We start from the raw sequence: 14971 nt of genomic DNA on the forward strand, positions 1-14971 counted from the left end.
AAGCTAATGAAACACATTCTTCAGTGGCATAATATAATGTAACAGTACCAGATAATTTTTTATATGCCCTTCATAGTTACAGAACAGACACTTATAGCACAAAGGATATGACAATAGCTTGTTATATGTCTAATGGTGAATAAAGGATTTCACTTTAGATTTACGCACAAGAAGAATTTAAACATTAACCCCTTAAGGACCAAACTTCTGGAATAAAAGGGAATCATGACATGTCACACATGTCATGTGTCCTTAAGGGGTTAAATGTGAAAGATGGAAAGAGTTAAATTTGTGAAAAAAAAATACGAAACAATACGTACACTTATGGGTTGACTTTTTGGCACGTCGTAGACACCTTCTTTCTTATGGCTGGTAGGAACCTGGAAATATGTTAGTGAAAGATATTACAACAAAACCACATGCTCATCTGTTATGTTATTCTACACAATAACATGGCAAAAAGGTCTGTTCAAGCACTATTTCGTATGGATAGTCTGCTAGTTTCTTGGGATTTTACTAAATTCTAATTTATCTAGTAGATCACTGGGTTACAGGTTAAAATTACCACGAGGATCTAGTCATTTTGAATTAAGTTCAATGCAGCTATTCAAAGTAATTGTCTTTCAAATCTGCAAAAATAGATGTTTGCTGACTCGTAGAAGCAGGTAATCTGTATTTAAACACACATAGCAAATTGAATCCACAAATGTGACTGTTTTCCTTAAATATGCTCCATCTTTTTGTGACAATAAATGGGGCAATAGCAGCAGGGCTGGATGTGAACCTGTTCCTCTTTTTGCCCCAAATTAAAGAAAGCCCTGGTACAGACTAAGGCAGCTAAATACAAGAGAGAGTATCGGGAAAAAAAACACCTTTCATATGAGTAATGACTTTGAACAAAAGACTGCAAAAAATAGGTCATATGAATTTAACTCTTTCAAGTCATCAAGTATGCCATTAACTAGGCACGGGGAAAAAAGACTAACCAGAGCTTAGATTTAAAAAAATATAAATAAAAAAGGCTTCTCACACTTCTTAAAATAAAGTTATATACAGCTACTGTGGCGTAGCAGACCTGAATGTTTTTTTTTTCATGCACAAACAAAAATAAAGAATAAAAAATAAATAAAAAAATTAGAGTTATATATGCTGTAAAACATTAACATCAAAATATTAAAAGTAAAAAAAAAAACCTCACTATTAAAAAAACACATAATCTAATTTTCTGTCAATGCAGATATGGGATAATAACCATTTAAACGTGTTTGTTTTTTCTCACTAGCACAACAACCTATCCATCTGCTCCAGTTTTACTGTACTAAACAGTGAAAACCATGATTTATAAAATGATCACAGACAATTCACACAGAAATAAGGTAAACAAAAGCCTCCGCTCTTTATAATTATAACATATCATCCAAGATATTCATTAACGTATTTTAAGGTAAAGCAACTTGCTTACAAGCCATATTGAAGTAGTAATTAAAAGAAAAAGTCAACAAAATAATTTCAGTGCAATTGCAAATAATGTCTTTTTAATTCTGTTTTGTGAATTCAGTACTTTTGACAATTATGATAATTATATTCCCTCAAAATGTCCCTTTGTGACATTTCACTGCTAATTTACAAACAAAACACTATCCGTGTATCCAAATATAAACTAATAACACATGCAGCCATTGTTTCCTGTGAGGCAGTTATTATTATTATTTTATTATTTATATAGCGCCATCAGACTAACTAACAGTAACTAATTTATTATAGACAGTGTTATCTATGTGCAGACAGAGGTGGCTATCTCATGTGAAATATCTCCTCGAATGCCACTGCTGATAAAAGACACAGACATATTTTGTAGTTATTGAAATAGAACAAATGATGACAAAAGATCATTGTTAGAAAATGCAGTATCTACTACAGGTTATTGGGGGGTTAAATAGCCTATTCCGTCCCATCTATTACCTCCTGGTTTCTCAAAACTCCCCCATAAGAGTGACATTTTACGAGTGTTAATAGAATTGTTATTTACATGTGCACGAAGGGAGCTTACTGAACAATGGTCCTGAGGGGAACAAACATATTCATAGCAGCATGTATACATTAGCTGGGTTATTTCCTACAGTGCATGTTGTTGGGAGTTTGGAGAAATTTTACAACAATACTATTTTGTTTTACAATTTTAAATTCAGTGTTAACTCCTGGAAATTTGCAAATCAATGAATAACCCTATATGTGCATACAAGCTCAGCATGCAAGAAAAATGCTGAATAATTAAATTCTCAAGGATAATAGAACCTTGTTTCCTACGGAGGACACTTTTGCCCATCCCAAGTCTCTACATTGGGCCCCCAAAATCCAATCCCTCATAGGTACCTGGTAAATGCTTTCTTCACTGTCTGGATCTCGAATAGATTCATGGCCGGCCTCAAACACTATGTACTAAGACATCATCCAGCATAGCAGAGAATATGGAAGTGATAGAAGAGAACCAAAGAAAAGTTGGAAAATTCAGATAAAAGGTCAGAAAAGCAGCAATTCAGCAACAATTAAAGACACATTCATTTCTCTTTAATTTCTTTTTTGTTTGTATTACGTCTGCTCTGATGTACCTTGTTAAAAAGTGGATTTTTTCTTTGTTGAGTTACATTAATTTGCCATTGAGTTTATAATATTTTTATTCAGATGTTGAAATAATACAGTTTGTAAAAATGCTGGGTAATTTTTATTTTGTAATTCCTGCTATAAATATTTAGTGTGTATTCACTAAACACTGAGTTATGGTGAATTAAGTATTTAGGGCAAAATAGCCAAAAGTAAAAAAAAAAATTATAATAATTTTACGTTTTACAGGTTGGTTCTCGTTTCAGAACAATTTTCAGTTTAATCAACAAACCTATTAACTTAAAAAGAATTTAAGTGTTTGCTGATTAAACAGTAGGTTATAATGAGTCGTGAACTGACTTGCACAAGCTCAGAGCAAAAGAATTGAGAAAAACCTAGATCAGAGTCAGATTTTTTTCCAAACTGTTATTTTAAAGGGAATTTGCATGTTGATTTTCCACTCACCACAACATACTGTGTAGTTGATAGACTTTATGACTGTTTTCATTACTTAGACTTCTTATTGTGGCATGAAATATTTTTTTATGCATATGTATTTTTTTTTAATTTTACAATATTGCCACATTTAGAATTTTAGAAAATTGCCACATTTATGGGGGAAAGATCTCAATTTACACTATTTATACTCCTGTTTAAAAATTGGATCGGTTTGGCCCTGTCTTCAATAAAATTAGCAAAGTATTTTTGTGTGACAACACAGAACGAAGGCTCCTTTGATTCCTTTTTAATCCACAGGTACTCTATTTATTTTCCCGTGGCTAACGTTTATTAGAAGAACATGCTACAGCATGGATTTGACATTGCTCTCACTGTATAATGACTTAGATTAACTCACTGTTTCTGTGTCACTTGTATTTGATCTAGATAATCTGATTTAGCTCACTGAGTTTATTAATTCTGGATTAATATTGTAACACTGTTGCTTGCGTTTTGCTCGTTTTTGACTTCTAAACAGAAGAAAAACTAGCAGTGTGACTAATAGGATAAAACAGCAACCATAAACTTCTATAGTTATATTAAATGTGTGTCATTTAACATATTTTTACATTTTATATTGTAAAGGCATTCAATAACACATTGCTCAATGCTGTGTTTGATGAGTTCAACTACCTTGGACAATAAGTGTTTTAATAACAAACTCTTCTTTCATAATCTACCTAGGGCAGGCATAGGCAACCTTCGGCACTCCAGATGTTTTGGACTACACCTCCCATGATGCTTTGCCAGCATTATGGGTGTAAGAGCATGTAGTCCACAACATCTGGAGTACCGAAGGTTGCCTATCCCTGAACTAGGGCCTGGCGCTTTCAACTAAGGCAAGGTGCTTTAATCGTATATTCTTCTCAACAGTCAAAATCTGGTAAGTGGAACTTTACCATTTGCTAGAGGGTGAATAATTAGCCAAATAAAATAATTTTTAAACCTTCTGTCAGTTGTAAGAATATGACAGCTTTTCACGAAACGTTGAATAAAATTGAGACTCCGAATTTTTACCAATAATAACTCTTGGATCAAGTGCTACTTTAAATTGTTGTTACTAGTATTTAGATTTTTAGATTAATTATTTAGAAATTACGTTTTCAGTTAACACTTGCTTTTGTCTCATCCATGAACTCGGTATCGGAAATTGAGATAGAGGAATGGAATGTTAAAATGTCTCAGTGTCTTCTCTGTATCTACTTCTACAGTTTAGGACGCTAGACTGAATGGTGAGCATGGTTGCTGTCTAGAGATGTTACCTGGTAAACAGGATCTTCTACATCTTCTTCCAAAATTGTCTGAACCAAGGCAAGCAGAGGTAAGGAGGGTAGCGGACATAGAAAGCAAACAAGGATGAAAACAATCAGAAATGGAAGACAGCAAAGATGTTGTTGGGAGTTCATAAGGCACACTTTAGCTCAAAGAAATGCATGGACATAAATTTATATCCATCCAGCTGGGCATCTCATTATGACGTCTTTATTATTTTCACAAGCAAATGCTTCCACATTACTACTGTACCGTGTGATGTGTGACAGTACATGTCCTAATGTAGGCAATTTTTGTTAAGTTTTTTTTTAATGCATATAATAATTCGAGTTGTATCGTTTTTACATTTTAGTATATAGTCTAACAAAGAGGGTTACAATGAGTTAGTCTGAACTAACGGTTCTGAATATGATGGGATCAAATTATCTTACACCAATGTAAATATCTATTTCACTGTAAGTTACTTTACACTCCGAAACTAGAAACTTGAAAAGAAAGTTGATCGTTGTCACTGTGTATACAAAAACTTCTCCAAGACCGTATAAATACCTGATATACAGCTTGTTCACATTGCTTATCTTTCTGTGCCTTTTTCTCAATTTCTTCTCTCTGTTTTAGTTCATAGATAAGCTGGAACAAATCTCGTAAATCCAAAATTACTGGCTCTGCCTAAATGGGAAGGACAATATATTAAATTAGTTTTGAGAAACAATTTCATGCTTGTCTTACTATAAAAACAAATAAAAAATAAAAAAATCTTTTTCCAAAACATCTGATTCTTAAAGGGAAATTATATATACTGAAATAGAACCCAAGTATTACTCTTTAACCTTAGTAATGTAGGGAAATAAGTTAATTTTTTTAATACATATGTTGTAATTGAGCATGATGCATATAGAGGTATATTGCCAGTACGTTGAGATGTTTTATTAGTTAAGTCACTGGGGAACATACGACCATAGGGAGCACAGGCCACATTCCATCTGTGTGCCAACTTCCAATAAGTGCCCTGAATCCTAGGAGTTTACCAAGGGAACTAACTCAACATCTTCAATTCTTCCACACACCTGGACTAATGTAAACTAATCTGGCATCCCTCTACTCTCATCCACAGGTAATAACTGGCTCTGATCCAGCTTAACCCCTGCAACGCCGTCTGTCTCACCCCTGCACCCCACATATTTAGGTAATCTCTGACTTTGATCTCAGTTAACCCCTGCAATGCTATCTGTCTCATCCCTGCACCCCACATATTTAGGTAATCTCTGGCTCTGATCCCAGTTAAATCCTGCAATGCTGACTGTCTCATCCCTGCACCCCACGTATTTAGGTAATCTCTAGCTCTGATCCCAGTTAACCCCTGCAATGCTGTCTGTCTCATCCCTGCACCCCACGTATTTAGGTAATCTCTGTCTCTGATCCCAGTTAACCCCTGCAACGCTGTCTGTCTCACCCCTGCACCCCACGTATTTAGGTAATCTCTGGCTCTGATCCCAGTTAAATCCTGCAATGCTGACTGTCTCATCCCTGCACCCCACGTATTTAGGTAATCTCTGGCTCTGATCCCAGTTAAATCCTGCAATGCTGACTGTCTCACACCTGCACCCCACATATTTAGGTAATCTTTGGCTTTGATCCCAGTTAACCCCTGCAACGCTGTCTGTCTCATCCCTGCACCCCATGTATTTAGGTAATCTCTGGCTCTGATCCCAGTTAACCCCTGCAATGCTATCTGTCTCATCCCTGCACCCCACGTATTTAGGTAATCTCTGGCTCTGATCCCAGTTAACCCCTGCAATGCTGTCTGTCTCATCCCTGCACCCCACGTATTTAGGTAATCTCTAGCTCTGATCCCAGTTAACCCCGGCAATACTGTCTGTCTCATCCCTGCACCCCACATATTTAGGTAATCTCTGACTCTGATCCAGGTTAACCCCTGCAATGCCATCTGTCTCACCCCTGCACCCCATGTATTTAGGTAATCTCTGGCTCTGATCTCAGTTAACCCCTGCAATGCTGTCTGTCTCATCCCTACACCCCACGTATTTAGGTAATCTCTGGCTCTGATCTCAGTTAACCCCTGCAACTCTGTCTGTCTCACCCCCACATCCCATGTATTTAGGTAATCTCTGGCTCTGATCCCAGTTAACCCCTGCAACACTGTCTGTCTCATCCCTGCACCTATGTATTTAGGTAATCTCTGGCTCTGATCCCAGTTAACCCCTGCAACACTGTCTGTCTCATCCCTGCACCTATGTATTTAGGTAATCTCTGGCTCTGATCCCAGTTAACCCCTGCAACACTGTCTGTCTCACCCCTGCACCCCACATATTTAGGTAATCTCTGGCTCTGATCCCAGTTAACCCCTGCAACACTGTCTGTCTCACCCCTGCACCCCACGTATTTAGGTAATCTCTGGCTCTGATCTCAGTTAACCCCTGCAACTCTGTCTGTCTCACCCCCACATCCCATGTATTTAGGTAATCTCTGGCTCTGATCCCAGTTAACCCCTGCAACACTGTCTGTCTCATCCCTGCACCCATGTATTTAGGTAATCTCTGGCTCTGATCCCAGTTAACCCCTGCAACACTGTCTGTCTCACCCCTGCACCCCACGTATTTAGGTAATCTCTGGCTCTGATCCCAGTTAAATCCTGCAATGCTGACTGTCTCATCCCTGCACCCCACGTATTTAGGTAATCTCTGGCTCTGATCCCAGTTAAATCCTGCAATGCTGACTGTCTCACACCTGCACCCCACATATTTAGGTAATCTTTGGCTTTGATCCCAGTTAACCCCTGCAACGCTGTCTGTCTCATCCCTGCACCCCATGTATTTAGGTAATCTCTGGCTCTGATCCCAGTTAACCCCTGCAATGCTATCTGTCTCATCCCTGCACCCCATGTATTTAGGTAATCTCTGGCTCTGATCCCAGTTAACCCCTGCAATGCTGTCTGTCTCATCCCTGCACCCCGCGTATTTAGGTAATCTCTAGCTCTGATCCCAGTTAACCCCGGCAATACTGTCTGTCTCATCCCTGCACCCCACATATTTAGGTAATCTCTGACTCTGATCCAGGTTAACCCCTGCAATGCCATCTGTCTCACCCCTGCACCCCATGTATTTAGGTAATCTCTGGCTCTGATCTCAGTTAACCCCTGCAATGCTGTCTGTCTCATCCCTACACCCCACGTATTTAGGTAATCTCTGGCTCTGATCTCAGTTAACCCCTGCAACTCTGTCTGTCTCACCCCCACATCCCATGTATTTAGGTAATCTCTGGCTCTGATCCCAGTTAACCCCTGCAACACTGTCTGTCTCATCCCTGCACCCATGTATTTAGGTAATCTCTGGCTCTGATCCCAGTTAACCCCTGCAACACTGTCTGTCTCATCCCTGCACCCCATGTATTTAGGTAATCTCTGGCTCTGATCCCAGTTAACCCCTGCAACACTGTCTGTCTCACCCCTGCACCCCACATATTTAGGTAATCTCTGGCTCTGATCCCAGTTAACCCCTGCAACACTATCTGTCTCACCCCTGCACCCATGTATTTACCCTTACAATGCATTCTCATCCTATGTATTTTTCCCTTTCCATGACCTGCTTTGTTGCTGTAATTTGTGTGTTAAAATCAAGCCCTCCAACCCCCACCCCACAAAAGTATAAAACCCTAGAATTGCAATACTACCAAACTAAGATTATGTCCAAATTCCTATTACTCATGTTACTTGCCCTTGCAAATGATGTAGAGTCTAACCCCAGCAGATTCCATTCCTAGCCTTCCTAGCCTTCCAGCTAAAAAATGCCTCTCTTTTGTGCACTGTAATATCCGCAGCTTACTACCAAAGATTGATGCACTGTAATGTGTTCACATTACAAGCCCAAAATCATTGTGCTTTCTGAATCGTGGATAACTCCCTCCCTCTCCCAGTCACGTGTGGTGTTCCCCAAGGTTCTATTCTCTGCCCCCTACTATTCACATTATTTATAAATGATCTGCCTAATGTCTGCAAATACAAGAAAAGACACAAGTGGTATATGCAATAGTGACAAGAAACTCAAACACCTGTGTGGTCTCCCCTATCCCAACACCTAAAATCACATATAATACAGACACAATAGGTGGAGCAAATCGTATACTTTCCTCTCATCTCAATAAGTCCAGCAATGCTGCAAAGACAGAGTGGTATACAGTAGTGCAGATAACTCAAAGCCATATATGTAAATACTGTTTTTATAAGAATGCACTGACAAGAGAAGAGCCATAGATTTAACCTGGCTCTGTGTGGATGACCTTAGGATCTTTAAGGCTGATCCAAATCCCTCTGTGGATGGTCTGGATACCACTTTACTTAGTCTACCTCAATACAAAAAGAAAGCAGCCCGATCCTCCTTTTCCTACAGAGCACCGCAATTATGGAACGACCTCCCGCACACTTCCAAATATTCTCTCTCTCCATACCTCAAAACAAAATGCACCTGTCATGATTGATTATATATTTCCTTTGTACGCTTTTGTATCAGTGAAATGTTTTGTGGTGATGTATCTTTCCTGTTAAAATATATTATAAATAATTATATATAATTATATATAACACAATGTTCATTGATTTCTTTTAAATTTACCTATAAATTCATTATTGACTTCTAACAGATTTAGGCAAGAATAGTTGAGTGGTAAAAAAAAACGTTATTCGGCAGAGCTGTTTTTTTATGATTCTATATTATCAAGGCACAGTCTGGCAAACAAATGCAAATCACCAAGTATTCTATGATGTATTTGTATACAACATTATGGAAACAAGATAAGTGCATCATGGGAAATTATTAGTGCCAGTTCATGAAAGAGTTGTAGAGGTTCCAATGTTATATATTTTCTTCACCTTGCATGTATTTTCCTATAATAGTGTATCTTAATTTTGTGCAGAACATTCACTCATTCTTTCCAACAAGAAGAGTATATATAAATATATATTCTATTCTTGTTGGTCTGTCTGGAAAGTGTCCAGCCATGTAATATGAAAAATAAAGACATGTATTGATGATACAGGAAACACTGTACATAGGACAATGACATCTCAGTCTCCTTCAACGTAGGCACCTTGGGACCTTACACAGTTCTCCCAGTGACTCTTCTACTGTTTAAAACTCTCTGCAAAATCCTTTTAGGAATTGCTATCAGCTGCCTCGTCCTATTTACCTGAATCTCATCGACAGTCTGAAATCTCTTTCCTTCCAAAGGTAATTTTTGATTTGGGAAAAGCCAGAAATCACAGGGCATTCTTGACCATCTTTGAAGCATTTGTGCACACATTTATGTGTGCTGCACTCATTGCATCATCCCCCAAAGCCATCATAAAACTTAAATTTTGATGCAGATTCCTTGCTCTACTCGTTCTGTCATTTTAAATGTGACGGCCACCTTGTACACATGCTCACTCAACTACGTCTAGCGCCCCCACTCACTAGAACAGTGAAGTCATCATTGTTCACACATGTGCATTCCAGTCCACTCTATGCAAGGTTACATCGATGCTGCGCAAACCGTTTTTGTTATATTAACAACGGCTTGACTTTTTCCAGACAGACCACACACACACGCACATTTTTTGTTGCACATTTGAAAAATGCTCTCATAAGAAATATGCATATTACAGTGCTATATTTTGCATGGAAATCAAACTTTCCTGGGGATGTGATTTATCAAGGTTTAGGAAGGAAGGCAGACATTACCTGCTGGAAATGAATCTCTTTATGACACGTTTGGCTCATGTTTAAGGATTTGGTGCTAAAATGTTATGCGGTTGCCTCAATAATATGTAATGCTATATCTGTCATCGAAATATACACACAACTCAGCTCACACAGATTAACCTTCTGCTCACTAGGTATGTATGAATCTTCCCTTATCTCTGATAAATGGCTGTAAATACGTGCGGCATCAAAATTCTCAAGGATGCAAAATTACATTTTAATAAACTGTGACCAATCTTATTCTCCAAAGAATCTTCCAATAAATGTATTTAACCTTGTTTCCAATTTGAACTCTTGGAAATATTTATCATGGGATGCAAAAAGAACTCTTACCACCTGAGAACCCGAGAAATATAGGTACTTTTTCTATTGTAACTTAGACATGTCTGTCTCGCTCTATGCGGTCTTTATACAACAAATTACAATGATGCTAAACATAGAGCAGTGTATACATTCAATGCCAAAGCAAAATATTCTTACCCTTGACAAGTCTGGTACATTCCCAATTGGAAATTCAAAATATTTGCTGTAACATAACCGTCACACATGAACAATATATTTTTACATACATAAACTAGTCTACAGGGTTGTTCACTAAAATGAAAATTGTCAGTTATTTTCAAATGTAAACTGGAAGTAGCCAAACTGGAAGCATACTAGCCAAACTGGAAGCATAGTAGCCAAACTGGAAGCATCCAAACTGAAAGCATAGTAGCCAAACTGGAAGCATACTAGCCAAACTGGAAGCATACTAGCCAAACTGGAAGTATCCAAACTGGAAGCATAGTAGACAAACTGGAATCATACTAGCCAAACTGGAAGCATACTAGCCAAACTGGAAGCATACTAGCCAAACTGGAAGCATAGTAGCTAAACTGGAAGTATCCAAACTGGAAGCATAGTAGCCAAACTAGAAGTATCCAAACTTGAAGCATAGTAGCCAAACTGGATGCATACTAGCCAAACTGGAAGCAAAGTTCATTTTGACAAGTGTTCCAGTTTTGCTATAGCCTTGTTAAACCCCAAAGTGCCTTGTTGGAACCCATTTATATTTCAAGCAATTTCTCGTTGACTCCCAGGCAGCCGAAGGGGATAAAGCTTGGCTTCGAGAATTCGCTTATTGCCATGGAAGCACAGCAGTTTATTTTTGCCCAGGAGCAGCTTCATGTTATAAAATGCTGCCTGAACTTCCAAAGTATCAACTAGAATGAATGAGGGAGAAACTCACAGAAAGGAATTTTTGAGTCTCCGGGAACAATGACAAGTACAAACAATACAAAAAATATAGTTCATAATATGGAAATGATGTTATACATTATATATATATATATATCTATCTTACTGGAAATGTTGTAGGTATATAGCACTGCAAAACAATAGATACCACCACCAATCCCTAAATCAAGCAGAATAATACTTTAACTGTAGGAATGGTGGATATTTGTGGATGTCTTCCCAGGGACCTTTCCCCAAAGTCCCTTGCAAAGAATATGTTTAACCAAACAAATGGGAATATGTTGTAGATATGTCCGAATGACAACACGGACATATGCTTTAATAGCTGCTAGAACGTAAAACTTAATGAAATTAGATACTAGAGCCGGACTTATGTTACAATAGAAGTAGAACCATTTCCACGTGTTAAGTATTTAAAATGGAAAGAATTGGAAAGTTCATTTTGATGGTTTTATTTTATTTTTTTTAGAACTTTTCATTGTTCTTTAGAAGATTCTACAAGAAAATTCTCAAGAAACAAAAATTACTTTAAGGACTTTTTTTATATTTGTGATCATGTAACTCTAAACCAAAATAGAGTAAAGTACTTACTGCCTGAGCAGTTTTTATTGCAACAAATCTATGATTTCCTTCTTTTCCGCAAACATATCCGAACGCCCTGTGGTCTGTGATATCCTTGGCGATGTACGAAATTTCATGAACAGCATGGTGGTGATGTAGAATCTAGGAAGAAAAGAAGAAAATATCAACCATTGTTCATATCCACTCCTCGTAAACATTATTTTTTTTAACTGTTATAGGCACTCATGCACTCTTGTATTTTATAAGTAATGTGTTTTGGTTTTCCAATATTTTGGTTTCTTTTTAACAAAATACAAAGACCCAATGTAAGTGAGCCCAAACCAGGCAAGAGTACTGAAGGTCAACAGCAACTCTTAATCTGTCAGCTATGGTTAATATCCTGCTCAATGACAACATGGAGTGGGAGCAAATGTCATGTACCATTCACCTAATTCCATTGGTCTTTCAACAGATATTGATTGGTTTTATAGAATATACCAAGGGTAACAATTCCATTGAGGTTTGCCCTAGATGTCATGGGGTTTATTTGAAGTATTTTGAGCCCAGTGTGTCATTAAGTATCTTTTGTATAAGACAAGTCTTTGTAAAGTTTGTACAGCTCTTTCTCAAGCAGTGGCAACAACAAAGAGTTTCATTGACTTTCATCAACTGGTAAATACTACTTTTTTTTACAATCTTTTATATATCTTTTTTTTTAAAATGTCCTTTATTTCTATTAAAATAACTTTATTCGTGTCTTCCTTTTTTGCATATATGTTGTAATGTTCTTAAAAACTTAACAAACTTGGTAATAGAAATGAAAAATACAAGTGGGGAAATGCAGTTGGGGATGCTGTGAGACCCTGAAAGACCAAAGAGAGATGTGGCCATGATGCCATTAAGAATAGTATAACACTTACCAGGCACACATAGAATTACTAAATGACTCTAATACTGCAAAGGCACTAAAGTGATAAATGTCAATTTTCTTTTATTCTTTAATGATGGGTGAAAAGGGTTGAAAATGTACTGCATACAGAAGTATAAAATATATAGATGGTAATGATGAAATTCAGATTTATATGTTTAGCTTTTCAAATGTTCCTGATCTAAAATTTATACGAGAAAAACAATTGGCACTCTTTACAAGTGGTTTGAGAAACCCGAATGTTCTATTACATCTGCCTTTTCGAGTTACTGACGAATAAACTGGGTAAAGATAGCCAGAGGCAATACACTTGGTTATTAATCATTATTCTCATGATTTATTTATAAAGCACTAACATGTTCAGCACAACTGAACAACACTGATACAAACATCAGTACAACAACAAAAAGAAAATAGGTAATATCAAATGTAGACACACAATCAAAAAACAATGACCATCTTGGATGCAAAAGTTGCATAATGAATAAGAAGGAATTTGTAATATAAAATGTATTATGTATAACGATGATTTATGTAAAAGATAATGGGGAATATGCAGAAAGAGTAATTATGGGGCAAGAGTAAAGCAATCACAGTGGAAAACTTGATAAAACATATTTATCAAGTTCTTGAACTTGAAAGTTTCAGAACTTTGCCTCAGAGTTGTTTATTATACATAACCCTTGATAAATATGGCACGTTTTTCAACTGTGTGTCTCTTAATCTCCCTTTTGTGTTTCTTATCTGCTATTTTGAATGTCTTACCCCCTTGCACCACCCTTTAGTGTATATTATTCCCTATTGTTCCAATTTGTGTGTCTTACCCCCATTTGTGTATCTCTTACAACTCCACCTTGTGTGTCTCTTAACCCCTTAAGGACCAAACTTCTGGAATAAAAGGGAATCATGACATGTCACACATGTCATGTATCCTTAAGGGGTTAAACCCCCAACCCCTCTGTGTGTCTTTTACTCCTCTCAGCTAATTTGTGTGCATCTCTTTTTCCCTCAAGATTCTTTGTCTCTCTCTCTCCCTTCCTTGACTCCTCTGTGTATCTCGTTCTTCTCCCAGCTCTTGTGTGTGTCTCTGTCTCCCCCGTCCCTTTGTCTTACTCTCTCCTTCTTTCTACCGCCCAGCACCTCTGTGTGTCTTTTGCTCCCCCTCAGTGTTTCTCTTTCTCTCCAGTCTCTTTTGTATGTCTCTTTCCCCCAGCTTCCTTTTGTGTACATTTCCCCCCTTCCCCAGACCCTCTGAGTGTTTCTTTTCCACCTAGCTCATTTTGTGTTTCTCTTTCCCCCAGCCCATTTTGTATTTCCATTTCTCCCCTTCCCCAGCCCATAGAAACACAGCAATAGTGAATTTTTCAGAAGGCACACAAACAGTTCTCTACAGTGTCATGCTTGTAGGCATACCGGAGAAGCAATTTTTTTTAGTAAATTAGCATTCCATATCTTGAAATAACCTGCAAAGTTACACATACTTTTTACTTATTTGATCATTTATCACCCACTATACGTTGTCTTAAATAAAATCGAGAAAATATGTGAGTTAGATATTTTAACAATCTCACTTACTTTTGCTACCAGATTCTCAAGTTACTCTGATTGTTTAGTGAACAGACGCCAATATCTTCAATTTTAAGTTTTCTTCTAAAAGTATGCTAGTGACAGACAACCAATGGTCGCATGTACCTCCCCCGTGCCACTCAACTCTCCCCACAGCCCATCCTACAGAATGACGATCCCCCTCCAGCGAGGAGTGATGCCACAGGAAAAACTTTTGGTGTAGGGTCGCAGGTAAGTTTAACCAACCTACCTTCCTTCCTTCCTTCCTTACATCCATCCATCCATCAATCCAAAAACAGTGTTTTATTAGAACATTGTTCTTGGTTGGAAAAAACATATAAAGGGGGTGTGCAATTAGACTCAACCCCTAGAGTTCGATTCTGACAGCACTTGTAGAGACTTTAAAACGATGGTGTAAAATTAAAATAGGAATACTATTATTTCAAAGTTATTTGATGTAAAAGACCATTGTTTCTTGACAATTTCTAAAACCTTTTTATGCAAATTAACTGTCTATATCTGACCTGGAACTTGCAGGAGGATAATGTGCATA

At 37.5% G+C, this 14971-nt stretch overlaps 1 protein-coding gene across 2 annotated transcripts in view; it reads right to left on the reverse strand.

Moving 5' to 3' along the window:
• The window catches only part of DAB1 (DAB adaptor protein 1), a 626843-nt gene that overhangs the window by 42834 nt on the left and 569038 nt on the right, over nucleotides 1–14971 (reverse strand). For both annotated transcript variants that reach the window (XM_063427999.1, XM_063427998.1), the window contains exons 8-12: nucleotides 11955–12086; nucleotides 4921–5040; nucleotides 4362–4400; nucleotides 2374–2439; nucleotides 321–380 (exon numbers count right to left, since the gene is read on the reverse strand). In XM_063427999.1, the coding sequence (XP_063284069.1) occupies nucleotides 321–380; nucleotides 2374–2439; nucleotides 4362–4400; nucleotides 4921–5040; nucleotides 11955–12086 (417 nt within the window). The remainder of the gene's footprint in view (nucleotides 1–320; nucleotides 381–2373; nucleotides 2440–4361; nucleotides 4401–4920; nucleotides 5041–11954; nucleotides 12087–14971) is intronic.

The sequence above is a fragment of the Pelobates fuscus genome, chromosome 7 (assembly GCF_036172605.1).
Source record: "Pelobates fuscus isolate aPelFus1 chromosome 7, aPelFus1.pri, whole genome shotgun sequence".
Lineage (NCBI taxonomy): Eukaryota > Metazoa > Chordata > Amphibia > Anura > Pelobatidae > Pelobates > Pelobates fuscus.